The sequence below is a fragment of the Trachypithecus francoisi genome, unplaced genomic scaffold, assembly GCF_009764315.1.
Source record: "Trachypithecus francoisi isolate TF-2019V2 unplaced genomic scaffold, Tfra_2.0 Lachesis_group21, whole genome shotgun sequence".
Classification (NCBI taxonomy): Eukaryota; Metazoa; Chordata; class Mammalia; order Primates; family Cercopithecidae; genus Trachypithecus; species Trachypithecus francoisi.
The window spans coordinates 2,851,786-2,867,505 of NW_022681467.1; the positions used below are offsets into that span (position 1 = coordinate 2,851,786).

General features: G+C 40.6%; 1 protein-coding gene across 5 annotated transcripts in view; it reads left to right on the forward strand.

Moving 5' to 3' along the window:
* Positions 1-14,299, forward strand: part of NAPB (NSF attachment protein beta) — a 52,514-nt gene extending 38,215 nt beyond the window's left edge. For all 5 annotated transcript variants that reach the window (XM_033185439.1, XM_033185442.1, XM_033185438.1 and 2 more), the window contains 4 exons: positions 7,525-7,629; positions 8,921-8,989; positions 9,356-9,406; positions 11,354-14,299. In XM_033185439.1, coding sequence (XP_033041330.1) covers positions 7,525-7,629; positions 8,921-8,989; positions 9,356-9,406; positions 11,354-11,464 — 336 coding nt within the window. In that variant the 3' untranslated portion in view covers positions 11,465-14,299. The remainder of the gene's footprint in view (positions 1-7,524; positions 7,630-8,920; positions 8,990-9,355; positions 9,407-11,353) is intronic.
* The last annotated feature ends 1,421 nt before the right edge of the window (positions 14,300-15,720 follow it).

Consider the following 15,720-nt stretch of genomic DNA (forward strand, 5'->3'; position numbering starts at 1 on the left):
CCAAATATCTGGGCACCCTGTAGCCCACTCAAGTTGACACATAAAATCAGTCATCACAGAGAGTATTGCCATCTTAAAATCAGTCATCACAGAGAGTATTGCCATCTTAACAATACTAAGTCTGAGTCTATGAATACAGAGTTCCTTTTATATTTATTTGGATCTTCTTTCATTTTGCTCAACAGTGTTTTGTAGTTTTTGGTATGCAAGTTTTGTACTTCTTGGGTGAAACATACTCCAAAGTATTTTATTTTTTCTGATGCTACTATAAATTGAATTATTTTCTTAATTTTCTTTTAAGATTGTGAATTGCTAGTGTGTAGAAATACTGTTGAATTTTGTATATCAATTTTTTGTCCTGTAACCATGCCAAACTTGTTTATTAGCTCTAATAGGTTTTTTTTTGTGGATTCCTTAGGTTTTCTATATCCAAAATCATGATATCTGCAAATAACAATAGTTTTACTTCTTCCTCTGCAATCTGAATGTGTTTTACTTCATTTTGTCGGTTGCCCTGGCTAGAATCTCCAGTGCAGTGTTGAATAGAAGTGACGAGAGCAGACATCCTTGTCTTGTTCCTGATCTTGTAAGGAAAACTTCCAGTCTTTCATATTAAGTATGATATTGGTAGTGGGGTTTTGGTAAATGCCTTTATCAGTTTGAGGCAGTTCCCCTCTCTTCCTAGTTTGTTGAGTGTTTTTATAATCAAAGAGTATTAGATTTTGTCAGACGTTTTTCTGTGTCTGTTGAGATAAACATATGGTTTGTGTCCTTTATTTGTCAGACTTTTTTTCTGCATCTGTTGAGATAAGCGTATGGTTTTTGTCCTAATCAGCTTAATATTGTATATTACATTGATTGATTTTCATATGTTGAACCAACCTTACATTCCTGGAGTAAATTCTGCTTGGTCATTGCAAACTTTGAGGGGTTTCCCAAGAACACCCTCAAGTTTATTAATAATTTGTTAGATGAACTTACAGAACCCACCGAAAGCTGTTATACTCACGGTTATGGTTTATTACAGCAAACGGGTACAGATTAAACTCAGTCAAAGGAGAGACTCATGGGGCAGGGTCCAGGAGACTTCCAGGAAGAACTTTCAGTTGTCCTCTCTCAGTGGAGTTATGTAAACAGCACTTCCCCCAACAGTAATGAGTGAAAATAAGCGTAGACTACTGCCAATCAAGGAAGCTCCCCTGAACCCTGTGTTTTGAGTTTTTACTGGGGCCCAGTGATAGATGTTGACCACCCTTATGGCTGACTTTACTTTTTGTAAAGTAAAGTCACCCAGAGCTATACCACTGGCTCTCCTGGGTCTTCAGACTGCAGTGCCAGAATTGGTTTGCTAACATTTTGTTGAGGATTTTATGTCTATATTCATAAAGGATATTGATCGTTAGTTTTCTTGTGGTGTCTGTGTCTGGTTTTGGAATCAAGGTAGTTCTGGCCTCAGAATGCATTAGGATGTCTTCTTCCTCTTCTGTTTTATGGAAGAGTTTGTAAAGGATTGGTGTCAATTCCTCTTTAAATGTTTGGTAGAATTCAATTATTTATCTTTTTTGTTTTTATTTTCACTGATTTCTGTTTTTATTGTTATTTCCTCCATTTTGTTTTCTTTGGATTTGTTTTGCTCTTTTTCTGGGTACTTCACATGGAAGTTTAGCTTGCTGATTTTTATCTTTGTTGTATATGCATTTTTAGTGTTATCAATTAGCTTTTCACAGGTTTGGCTACTTCCCAATTTTATTATATCATTGTACTTTTATTTTTATTCAATTAGTTGGATTTATTGATTTCCCTTGAGACTTCAGTGACCCATGGATTATTTAGTAGTGTTTTATTTAATTTCCAAGTGTTTGGCAGAGATTTTTCTGTAATCTTTCTGTTGCTGACTTCTTGTTTTTAATTCCATTGTAGTTAGATAACATATTTTTGCATGATTTCAATTCTTAACAAATTTGTTTTGTTTTATGGCCTAGAATATGGTCTGTCTTGGCATATGTTTTATGATTATGCTGTTATTGGGTGATGTTTATAAATGTTGATTAGCTCCTGTTGGATGATGGCATTATTAAGTTCTTTAATATACTTGCTAATCTATCTATCTGTCTTTGTCTGTCTCTCTCTCTTTCTTTCTCTTTCTCTCTCTCTGTGTCCTCTCTCTCTCTCTCTCTTTTTTTTTTTTTTTTTTTTTTTTTTGAGACAGAGTCTTGCTCTGTCACCCAGACTGGAGTGCAGTGACTTGATCTCAGCTCACTGCAACTCTCCACCTCCCAGGTTCAAACGATTTTTGTGCCTCAGCCTCCCAGGTAGCTGGGATTACAGGTGTGTGCCTTCACATCCAGCTAATTTTTCTATTTTTTAGTAGAGACAGGGTTTTGCCATGTTGGCTAGGCTAGTCTCAAATTCCTGGCCTCAAATGATCTGCCTGCCTTGTCCTCCCAAAGTGCCAGGATTGTAGGTGTGAGCCACCATGCTTGGCCTTTGATTTTCTTTCTAATTCTGTCCATTGTTGAGAGTTGGGTGTTAAAATCTCCAACTGTAGTTGTGGAGTTGTCTGACTCTTCTTTCATTGTGTCAGTCTTTGCTTCACATACTTTGCACCTCTGGATTGCTATTCTTGCTGGAGTGACCCTTTTATCATTACATAATGTCCTTCTCTGTCTCTGGTAATTTTCTTGGCTCAAGTCTACTTTATCCACTTTATAGCCCTGCCTATTTTCTTTTGATTAATGTTTATATGATATGTTTGTCCATTCTTTTTCTTTCAGCCTGTCTATATCACTTAACTGAAGTGAGTTTCTTGTAGTTGGATCCTGGTTTTTTTTGAGACAGAGTCTTGCTCTGTCTCCTACGCTGGAGTGCAGTGGCGTGATTTCCACTCACTGAAACCTCTGCCTCCTGAGTTCAAGTAATTCTCCTGCCTCAGCGTCCCAAGTAGCTGAGATTATAGGTGCATGCCAGCATGCCCGGCTAATGTTTGTGTTTTTGGTAGAGATGGGATTTCATCATGTTGGGCAGGCTGGTTTCATACTCCTGACCTCCGGTGATCCACCTGCCTTGGCCTCCCAAAGTGCTGGGATTACAGGCATGATTCACCACAGCCAGTCTGGATCCTGTTTTTTAATCCACTGTGCCAATCTTTGTTTTTCAAGTGGTGTATTTAGATCATTCACATTTAATGCAGTTATTTATATGTTAGGGCTTAATTCTGCTTTCTGCCATTTAAGTTTTTGCTTTCTATCCTTTGCTTTTTGTTTCTCTTTTTCCAACATTTTTGTGGGTTGCATTGCTTTTTTCTTTTCTTTTCTTCTTTCTTTTTTTCTTTTCTTTCTTTCTTTCGAGACTGGGTTTCACTCTATCACCCAGGCTGGAGGGAAATGGTGCAACCTTGACTCACTGCAGCCTCCACCTCCCAACCTCAAGCAGTCCTTCCGCCTTAGCCTCCAGAATAGCTGGGACTACAGGCATGCACCACCATACCTAGCTATTTTTTATAGCAATGGGGTTTTGCCATGTTGCCCAGGCTGGTCTTGAACTCCTGAGCTCAAGTCATCTGCCCACCTTGGCCTCCCAAAGTGCTAGGATTATAGCCATGAGCCACGACACCCAGCGTACTTGATTTTCTAGTGTTTCTAAGTACAGTTATTCCTCAGTGTCTGCAGAGGATTAGTTCCAAGACCTCTCTCATATATCAAAATCTGTGCATAGTCAAGTTCCACAGTTGGCCCTGTGGAACTCACATATAAAAACATCAGCCTTCCATTTACGTGGGTGTTGAATTCCTAAGACTACTGTATGTTCAATCCACATTTGGTTGAAAAAATCCGTGTATAAGTGGATTCACACAGTTTAAACCCGTATTGTTGAAGAATCAATGGTATATATCTTTGTGTAGCTTTTGTGGTTAAATGCTCTAGGTTGGTGTCATCATTTTATCAGTTCTGGTGAAATACAGAAATCTTTCCTCCCTTTCTGTTCTTTTACTCCCCCTATTCAATATACAGTTGTCTTTTTTTTTTTTTTTGAGACAGGGTCTTGCTCTGTCGCCCAGGCTGGAGTGCAGTGGCCGGATCTCAGCTCACTGCAAGCTCTGCCTCCCGGGTTTATGCCATTCTCCTGCCTCAGCCTCCCGAGTAGCTGGGACTACAGGCGCCCGCCACCTCGCCGGCTAGTTTTTTTTTTTTTTTTTTGTATTTTTTAGTAGAGATGGGTTTCACAGTGTTAGCCAGGATGGTCTCGATCTCCTGACCTCGTGATCCGCCCGTCTCGGCCTCCCAAAGTGCTGGGATTACAGGCTTGAGCCACTGCGCCCGGCGTATACAGTTGTCTTAATGTTTCCTCTGCATACATTTAGAACCACATGAGTCAGTGTTAGAATTTTTGTTTCAGCCACCAAACATAATTTAGAAAACTCAAGAAAGAAAGCCTGTTATATTTACCCATATTTTTGCTTACCATGTTTTTTCTTCCTTCTGGATGTTCCAAGATTATTGTTTCCTTTCTATTTAGAGAACCTCCTTTTGTCATTTTTTTAGGGTAGGTCTGCTGACAACCAGATTTTCTTAGTTTTCCTCTATCTGGAAACATTTTAATTTCACCTTCATTTCTGAAACATAGTTTCCCCGGGAGTACAATTCTAAGTTGATTGTTCTTTTCCTTTAGTTTGAAAAATGTGCACTTCATGGCTTCCAAGGTTTTACAAACTTCTGACATCAAGTGATCCACTTACCTCAGCCTCCCAAAGTGCTGGGATTACAGGCATGAGCCACCGCGCCCAGTCAGTTTCCATTGTTTTTTTTTTTTTTTTTTTTTTTTTGAGACAGAGTCTCGCTCTGTCGCCCAGGCTGGAGTGCAGTGGCCGGATCTCAGCTCACTGCAAGCTCCGCCTCCCGGGTTTACGCCATTCTCCTGCCTCAGCCTCCCGAGTAGCTGGGATTACAGGCGCCCGCCACCTCGCCCGGCTAGTTTTTTGTATTTTTTTAGTAGAGACGGGGTTTCACCATGTTCGCCAGGATGGTCTCGATCTCCTGACCTCGTGATCCGCCCGTCTCGGCCTCCCAAAGTGCTGGGATTACAGGCTTGAGCCACCGCGCCCGGCCCAGTTTCCATTGTTTTTGATGAGAAGTCTGCTGTCATTCAGCGTGTTTTCCCCTATAAAAAAAGGTGGTGTTCTCTGGGCACTTTCATAATTTTTTTTCTTTTAGTTTTCAGAAGTTTAATTATAATGTGGCTTGGACAGATATATGTAGTTTTAAGCTATCTGAGTTTCACTAAACTTACAGAATCTGTAGGTTTATGTTTCTTGTCAAATTTGAGAATCGTTAGCAGTTATTTCTTCAAGTACTTTTTCAGCCTCCCTTTTTTTTTTTTTTTTTTTTTTTTAAAAGACCGAGTCTTGCTCTGTCTCCCAGACGTGCCAGTGTAGTGGCACAATCTTGGCTCACTGCAACCTTTGCCTCCCATGTTCAATCATTTCTCTTGTCTCAGCCTCCCAAGTAGCTGGGACTACAGGTGCTCACCACCACACCTGGCTAATTTTTGTATTTTTAGTAGAGACAAGGTTTCGCCATGTTGACCAGGCTGCTCTTAAACTCCTGACCTCAAGTGGTTTACCTGCCTTGGCCTCCCAAAGTGCTGGGATTACAGGTATGAGCCACTGTGCCCAACCAGCCCTTTTCTCTTTCTCCTCCCCTTCTAGAACACAGATGCCACCAAAGTGAGACTGTTTTGTTATTCCATGGGTCCTTGATGTTCCATTCTTTTTTGTCAGTTTGTCTTCTCTCTGTTTTTCCTGTTGTCTTCCATTCACTGCTTCTTTCCTCTGTCCCTTTCATCCTGCTGTTGAGCCCACCCACTTTTTATGTGTTTTTTTTTTTTTTTTCAGTTTTGAAATTTTTATTTGTTTTTACTTTATATCTTTTTTCCTGTGGCTTCCTTTTTCTTTGTGGATGCTTTCCATTTTTCCATTAGCTTCAGCTGTTGTTGTAATTGCTTGTTGAAGCATTTTTATGAGGGCTCCTTTAAAATCTTTGTTGGATATTTTGGACATTTCCATCATCTGGAACCATCATCCATTAATGGTCTTTTTTCATTTAGCTTGAGATCTTCCTGTGTTTTTGGTATTACGAGTCATTTCTGATTGAAAACACGGCATTTGCACATTAGGTTATGAGACTGGGTCTTGTTTAAACCATCTCTTTCAGTTGGCCTTCTTTGACATTCCTCTGGCTGGGGAAGTTGGGGATGTTACCTCATTACTGCCAGGTGGAGGTAGAAGTGTCAGCTCCCCACCAGGTCTCTGTTGACACCTGAGGGGCCTAGTCAGCCCTGGGCAGAAGTGGCATCCCCTCTCCTTATCTGTTTCTGCCAGCACAGTGCTGGTTTGTTCTCGGTATGGTGAGAGTCTTCACCTTCCACTAGACCTCTTCTGACAGCACATCAGCTGGAGAAAGAAGGGGAACCTCTTTCTTGCTGGGTAGTGGCAGGATGCAGGCTCCCAGTGTGGTCTGCACTGCCTTAGTGGCAGCGGGTTGGGTGAGGATGAAGCCTCAGCTCCCTATTTGGCCTTCTCTGAAGCTCCTAAGCAGAGGTGTTGGGGTCCTTCTTACAGTCTTTCAAGAATGGACTTTAGGACAATGTAAATGGGGTTAGGGCATCAGTTTTTCTGTGGTATTTGGCTAGAGTAGAGCAGTTATTGTCTAAGTGTTTTCTCTCTTACTTCGCTGCCCCTTTTCTAGTCCTTTGGCCAGAGAAAGCAGTCTTTTGTCTCTTCTCTTTTGATCTGCGCATACGGGCATTTCTGGGTTGCTGGTTCCTCATTTTCATGCCATGGATATAGGAAGGGAAAAGAAAACCCAGGGAACCCACCACCACGTTTTCCCTTGGGAAACATTTGTTTTTTAGAAAATGACCTGGGCTTTCAGTAGTGCTTTGTGGGAGGATTAGGGTAAAGGATGTTTACTCCATCTTATTGGAAGCAGAATTCTTCTAAGCTATTTTTAACTGGTCAAGACTTCATGTATTTAACGGTCTTGTCTAGTAAAATTTCTACTATATGGTATTGGGTTAAAATAATGTATTTCATAGCTAAACTAACATAAGATCAATAATTATTTTCTTTTTTTTTTTTTTTTTTTTTTTGAGACGGAGTCTTGCTCTGTCGCCCGGTCTGGAGTGCAGTGGCCGGATCTCAGCTCACTGCAAGCTCCGCCTCCCGGGTTCACGCCATTCTCCTGCCTCAGCCTCCCGAGTAGCTGGGACCACAGGCGCCCGCCACCTCGCCCGGCTAGTTTTTTGTATTTTTAGTAGAGACGGGGTTTCACCGTGTTAGCCAGGATGGTCTCGATCTCCTGACCTCGTGATCCGCCCGTCTCGGCCTCCCAAAGTGCTGGGATTACAGGCTTGAGCCACCGCGCCCGGCCGATCAATAATTATTTTCTAAAGGACAACAGATGAGGATGACTTTGCCTGATATAAGAGGGTAAACCTTTTAAATTTAGTTCTGCGTTCTGTGCCTAGGTTGGGGCAAACACCATGGATAATCCTTTGTTGAAGTACAGTGCAAAGGATTACTTCTTCAAAGCTGCCCTCTGCCACTTCATAGTAGACGAGTTGAATGCCAAGGTAAGGAGTCCTTCAGCACTGATTGACTGATTTCATCCTTAAGAACACGTACACATTCTCTCTTGTTCTTGGAGTCGTTTCATTGCGATGTTAGTACCAAGAATAAACTGGGTGCATTAAAAATAGTAGGTATTTTTCTGTGGTATGTGTCCCAGTTGTCAAAGCTGTTCTCAAAAGTTACCTGATAGTTTATGGCCATACCATTCTGGACACACCCAGTCTCATCTGATCTCAGAAGCTAAGCAGTGTAGAGCCTGGTACTTGAATGGGGGGCACTGCCTGGGAATACTTACTGCTATAGGCTTAAATATATGTATATATTCACTGGTAGCCAGTTTTTTGTTGTTGTTTTTTTTAGTAGTTTTGCTTTAAAGAAATCACGGGGCCGGGCGTGGTGACTCACGTCTGTAAACCCTGCATTTTGGGAGGCCAAGTGGGGTGGATTACCTGAGGTCAGGAGTTCGAGACCAGTCTGGCCAACATGGTGAAACCCTGTTTCTACTAAAAATACAAAAAACATTAGCCAGGTGTGGTGACAGGTGTCTCTAAGAGCTACTTGAGAGGCTGAGGCAGGAGATTCACTTGAACCTGGGAGGCAGAGATTGCAGTGAGCTGAGATTGTGCCTCTGCACTCCAGCCTGGGTGACAGAGTAAGACTCTGTCTCAAAAAAAAAAAAAAAAAAAAAGAAAAGAAAAGAAAAGAAATAAGGAACTAAGGGGGAGGAGGAGACGATAAGAGTAGGATAATATCCATTTAAAAAACAACCAGAAAAACAGGCAAGCTCACAAACGGTGTTGGAGTGAGGACTGAGAAGCAGTTGGAAAGCACAGTGAGCACTGGGAGCCAAGAGGCAAAAAGGCAGGCAGCCTTGGTGTGGCTGGTGTCTGGAGTTGGAAGAGCAGAATTAAAGCCACTAAGAGAATGTTCTTTCTGTCAGCTTTGAGCAGGAAGCTAAATGTAATTTATTTGGAATCTGTACTGTATTAAGAGCTTCTCCATTTAATGGATGGCACAGATACCTGGTCTGTGAGTGTTTACGAATTCATTTTCATTTACACTGTCTTCTCGGCAGCAGCATAACTCAGAAGAAAATGGTTTAGAAATTATTCTTAATTGAAATGGAAAGTTCAGAATAGACAGATTTTCTATGTTGATTCTGCTGTTGAGTTTAACTGCATACTTCTTCAACACTTAATAGGATATAGGTAGATCTTATTTGAAGCTGGTAAAATGTCGAAAGCTTTGTTTGTTTAGTAAGTCTGAAATTGATGAGTGGTTTTTCTCTCTCAGCTTGCTCTTGAGAAATATGAGGAAATGTTTCCAGCGTTTACTGATTCAAGAGAATGTAAATTATTGAAAGTAAGTAATACTAGAACTTTGGAGAAAAATGCTTTTGTTCTATCAGGTGACAACACGTAAGTGGGATTGGGTATGAAGTGAAGTTTTAATCTATAAAGTCTACTAACTGAGGGGCCCTGGTACTTTCCTGCTTTAGCATTATGGGTGTTCAAATGCAATTAAGGTCAGAAACATGTAGTTGTATTCTGAAATAGGCACCTCAGAAATGTTAGTACAAAAACTAGATCCCTAACTTGAATCTTGTATTTGAGTATTTCCTTAATTGTGTGCAATATTTGGCAACATTGGTATTATACTTAAAGTATATATTTAGAAATGGGACTTCATCTTACGAAACTATTTTTTAAAATATTTTTGTGCTACCAGAAACTCCTAGAAGCTCATGAAGAACAGAACAGTGAAGCTTACACTGAAGCAGTAAGTTATGCTTTTGGGACATGTTGCATTATTTGAAGATTTAAGTTAAACCTCTGTTCCTTTTCATTATGTAAAATCTAAACATTTATTTGAACATGACTCCAGCATACCTTGAGTTGTATTTTCCAAAGGTCATCTTTTATATATCACACAAATTAAACAGTTCTATTAGCCATGCTGAGATTCAACTTATATTCAAAAGTAATTTAGCTGTAAGACTAGTTCAGGAGCAAATATTCCATTTATATTCTTATAATTTGCTCTTTTAATTTTTTCTTTTGAAAATAATCTGGCCCATAAATAAGTGTGAAGTAAAATTAGTTAAGGCCAGGCACAGCGTCTCAGACCTGTAATCCTAGCACTTTGGGATGCCAAGACAGGCAGATGATGAGTCAAGAAATCGAGACCATCCTGGCCAACATGGTGAAACCCCATCTCTACCAAAAGTACAAAAATTAGCCAGGTGTGCTGGCACGTGCTTGTAGTCCCAGCTACTCAGGAGGCTGAGGCAGGAGCGTCACTTGAACCTGGGAGGCGGAGGTTGCAGTGAGCTGAGATTGCGCCACTGCACTCCAGCCTGGTGACAGAGTGAGACTCTGTCTCAAAAAAAAAAAATACATTAAATATAATTTAAAATATAAAACTAAGTAGTGAGAATTTGCTATATTCGTGGCATGAAATAAATGGAAGGTGGCCAGGCATGGTAGCTCACATCTATAATCCTAGCACTTTGGGAGGCCGAGGCGAGCGGATCACCTGAGATCAGGAGTTTGAGACCAGCCTGGCCAACATGGTGAAACCCCATCTCTATTAAAAATACAAAAATTAGCTAGGCATGGTGGAGTGTGCCTGTAATCCTAGCTACTTAGGAGGCTGAGGCAGGAGCCTCAGAACCTAGTGGGTGGAGGTTGCGGTGAGTCAAGATCACGCCATTGCATTCCAACCTGGGCAACAAGAGTGAAACTCCGTCTCAAAAATAAATAGATAAGTAAAAAATAAAAATATATATATTTTTAAATGGGCATTTTTTCCTTTATACTTTTTGTTTTCCATTTTTTGCCATGTCATGTTTAGAATCAAGCAAAAATAATTTTTTTAATATATTTTGAAACAGAGCCTCACTCTGTCACTCAGGCTGGAGTGCAGTGATGTGATCATGGCTCACTGCAGCCTCAGCCTCCTGGATTCAGGTGATCCTCCCACCTCAGACTCCTGAGTAGCTGGGACTATAGGTACACACCACCACACCCAGCTAATTTGTGTGTGTGTGTGTGTGTGTGTGTGTGTGTGTGTATTTTGTTGAGACAAGTTTTCGCCATGTTGCCTAGGCTGGTCTCTTAGCTCCTAGGCGTAAGCTGTCCACATGCCTTGGCCTCCCAAAGTTGAAGGATCACACCCAACCTCAAGCAAATTTCTCAGTAGCCTCCTGTAACATGTTCATCACAACTCAGGAGTGATAGTGGAAAGGAATGTTTTCCTATCGAACTTTTGCCTGCCACATCATTTTCATCCTATTGTCATTTTTTTCTTTGATAATGCATTGAAATGTGTTAAAGGAATTCCGCTTCCATACATATTCTAACTCTGCAATTAATGTTTTCCCATGTTCAGTGAGTAATTTTCCATATTACTTTCACATTTTTATGCAATGTCCAGTTTCTTTTGCCACAATAATTATGTCTGTTAATTTTCTTTTTACACATGTTTGAAAACAGAGAAATGTCAAGCCCAGGAACTAGTCACTAGTATCATCAAAATAGTAACAGGATAATGAAAAAATAAACAATTTTTTAATGAAGAAAGTTATAAACTGGAATGATTAATTTCAAATAATGAAGAAAGTTAGTAGATTATAGCTGTAAATGTATAAACAGCTTGGGGTACTATTATTTTGTGTTTTTAATGTATTTACATGGGGTAATTCCTGCTCCTCTTTCCTTATACTAGGTGAAGGAATTTGACTCAATATCTCGTTTGGATCAGTGGCTGACCACCATGTTACTTCGCATCAAAAAGTCCATCCAAGGGGATGGAGAAGGAGATGGAGACCTAAAATGAAATGTTTTTGTCTTTGTGGCATGCAGCTAACTCCTCTGTAGTTTTGTCTTAGGGTCAAGTGATCTTTATGGGATGCCCATTTAATGGCTTAATTTTGTTGCATATGAGCCCGACAGCCTGGGTATTGTTTAAGCTCCCCGAGTCTGTGTTGCTGTGAAATGGATGAAGGGGAGGCTCCTGTTCATCTTGTGGTAATGATGGGTTGTTTCATGCTTATCAGAACCCCCAGCGTTTTCTGAGAAGTACTTCAGAATCTCATTCCTCATATTTCATTGGTATTTGTGGAGCCTATTTTTAATGTTGCCACGTGTTTTTATGTCCTTTTTGTTAGACTTGAGTACTCAGCCCAGTTGTTCTCATAGATGCTTTGCATTTTCTCTGTGCTTTGGCATCTGGATATGTTCTTTAAATGTGTGTTTAGTTTAGGACAGTTACTAGGAATGAGTTTATAACTTTATTAGAAATCACTTCTATTTTTGTTATCCTGTGATTATTTTGATGGTGCTAGTGACTAATTTATTTGCTTTTTGTGTTGTTCCGTATGCTAACATGTGCATGGCAAAAATTTAGAATAGCCAGGGTCTGTAGGCATCACATTGCGAGCAAAGGAGCTTTCTGGAAGTACTTGCTTCATGTATGGATGAGTGTCAAAGTGAATTTGATTTGTACTTACACACACACACACACACACACACACACACACCACAAGATCTATTAGAAATGGAATTTTTCTCTTTTTCTGGAGATAGTTTTCACTTCTAGTTGGAGTGGAAATCCCTTTATATTTGCATTAAAGTATTTTAATTGGCACAACCTGCTCATTATTTTCATGTTTATACACTTTCCCACATTGAGGTGGTGTGTTCTGTGCTATGGCTATAGAAATCTTGGTCAGGGCTGGATAGATGATCTAAGTCAAACTTGAGAATGAATGTATGTAATTTTCCTGTTTATTGCACGATGGGTTAGGTGGGGTAAATGTGGTACAGGAATGTACTGTATGCCCAAGTGGGCAAGAACCCCAACTTGTTTCTCAGGGGACTTGATTGTTCTCTTAGCTGGTGGAATATTTTGGCTTATGTGTTTGAACTCTGTCATGTTTAATTGGTTTATATATGTATGCTATCTTGATTCATGAACTTGATTCTATTATTTTATATGCTGATATTTAGACATACTCTTGTCTCGTGAATGTCCTCTGCATATTTTATAGTTAAATGATTTATATTTGAAATGTGTTTGTTGCCATACTTAACCCAGCAGACACTCTGATATCATAGAGCTTCACTGATGACAGATAACGAAACTTCCTATGTTATGTCAGGTAGTAGTAAGTAGTATTGGAATGATGTTTTCATTTTTGATGGCTCTCAACTGGAATTGGTAGGATTTTATTGGGCTGAAGTACAGTGAGTGTTTCCAGGCCAAGGGTCAAGTGCAGGTTGTTTGAGAAATGATGAGTAGGTCAGTCTAGGAAGAAAGAGAAAGCAGCAGGAAAGGAAGTGGGAAGGGCCAGCCGAGGACAGATTGTAGAGGATCCACATCAGATGGCCACGAGGACTTGTAGGCTATAGTTATGGTGGTGACATGCATGAGGTGGGCTGGTAGAGCAGGAAGCTCTGTGATGTCAGAGCATCCACTGGGGGTGGCGATGAAGATGCTCTGTCTGTGGGCCCTAGAATTTAATGTGGATTTCCTCCTTCCTTCCAAGTTCTGAGATTCTTAAATGAGAGCTGGCTGTCTCTAGAGGTAAGACCTGGAATGGCGTCCCAGTTGGTACTTTTTCACTCCCTCTTAGAATCTCTTATGAGAAAATGATCAGAAGGGAAAGTGGGGTTTCCCTAGCTAATAATATATCCTACAACCAGCCAAATGCACTTTTGTGAAAATAGGGTTTGAGGAGTGGTTCTGCAGCTTGAGTCCTCTGGTTTTAAGTAGTTTGTTTCTACTTGTTTAAAGAATCTTCTGGTCTAACCACTTAAAGTAAAAACCAAATGATTTATTTTAGGGCAATTATGTTTAGCTTTCATCATGATACTCCAACAGACCCCTGTCGGAAGGGGTATGTTTTTTTAACAGTAGTGTTTGTAACATTTTGTTGTGTCAATTAGAGGGTCACTTGTTTGTATTGCAGTAAACACTGGGACCAGTTCTGGGGTTAAGAATTAATTTTTGTTTTTAATATTTCACATAAAAAGAATCAGAGTAACTAATGGCTAGAAGAGACCTGCCAGAAGATAAAAAAAAGAATGAGAAAAAGCCCAGTCAGTGGTGTGCAAACTTACTTCCTTTAAATGTCCCATGGATGTAGGACAGTGACTTGTTTCAAGATGCCTGTGAGCTAGGTCTTCAAGATGTATAGAATGTTACTTATGAACAAAATATAATTATTTATGGTAAATTCTTGTACTTTAGCAAATCTGGAGTTAGTTCATAGTCAAAGTCAATTAATATTTCTTACAGGAAAGTTTTGCTTTTTGTGGCAACATTTTTATAGCTTGTGTGAGTTCCTTTTTTATTTAATGATTTGAAAGCAGTATTTTTGCACAGTCGTGACCGTGTGTGGTGGCGTCACTGTAACCAAAGTGTATGCACCAGCCCTTGTGCATTTATTGTTTCTCCTGATTTTGTGCATTTAAATGTCCAAATGCAAACCTTTGTGACTTCCTTTGGAGGACTTGGCAGCACAGCATGCCCCCGTGACCTGCCTGCTGTGGTATGAGCTGTGACCAAGAGCAGGCTTCCTGCTCCATGGAGTCCTGAGTTGCTCTGGGACAGGGGATTACATTATGAAAACTAACCATGTGTAACAATAAATCTACCTTAGCAGAAAAAGTATGTTTGTTTTATTTTAACCTGTATAGTAAAGTAGAAATTATCAGTACTATTTTGACGAGTCTTCTTGCTAAATTGGCGTAGGTCAAAAGTAGCTTCCATTGTTTCAAGTTGTTCCCGTTAAGATTAAGGCAACAGACGTTAATACTCTCTAGGCTCTGGTCATTTGGTGGGAATTCCAGGGCACCGCAGTGGTTTTGCAGACTGAGGGTTTAGAAGGAAACCCTGGTTACTTCTGTTGATGCAGTCCACTGAAGTACATGATAACCCAGCAGACCCCACATTCTCATCCCTTTTTTGAATCCTTTAGGATCTACACTTACTTGCAAAGTTGAGGAAGGCATGGTTGCTGCAAGACTGGTGGGGAGACCTAAGCCTGACACTCTCCTACCCCAAGAAAGTACCACTCAACTATCTGGTCAGTGTGGGCATTTATCTTAATTTTGCAAGTATCTGCAGGGGAGAGGAGATGCCCCTGGGGAAGGGTCAGTCCCACTGACCACTGGGGCTTGAAGTTCTGGTGAGGAAGAGGACCCATGGTGGGTAGTGCAGGCTGGCTTATGCTACCATCCTATCATAGAGCCTTGACTTCAGGTCCTAAAGTATATTCACAACACTTCAAGTAAGTCAAAGCAAATGTTTTAAATGGTAGAACAAGCTGTCCCCATCTAGGTATTCCGAGTTGTTGATCATTTGAAGCCTAAATCAAGTGGCTCTTCTCAGAATCAGTTTCCTAATGAAGATGCCACCATGGTAGTTTAAAAGCTTAGTTTTGTCAGCCTTAGTTAAGAGTCCACATACAGATTGCCAAAGGTACGCAGATGATTTTCCAAGTCTCATTTAGGATGATGTGATAGATAGGGATCCCCAACCCGTTAGAAACTGGGCCCCACGGCAAGAGGTGAGCTGCGGCCAGTGAAGCTTCATCTGTATTTGCAGCCATTCCCTGTGGCTTACATTACCACCTGAGCTCTGCATCCTGTCAGATCAGCAGCGGCATTGGAGTCTCATAGGAGTGCGAACCCTATTGAACTGCGCATGCACGGGATCTAGGTTGTACGCTTTTTGTGAGAATCTAATGCTTAATGATCTGTCAGTGTCTCCCATCATCCCCAGATGGGACTGTCAAGTTGCAGGAAAACAAGCTCAGGGCTCCCACTGATTGTACATTATGGTGCATTGTATAATTATTTCATTGTATATTACAAAGCAATAATAGTAAAGTGCACAATAAATGTAATGTGCTTGAATCATCCTGAAACCATTCTGTCCCCCCACCTGTGGAAAAATTGTCTTCCACAAAACTGGTCCCTGGTGCCAGAAAGGCTGGGGAATGCTGTGCTAGATGGTCCTCTGATCTGTGTGGCTTTCTCAGTGACATCAGATGAAGTATTGTTACTCCCGAGTAGATGAATATCATG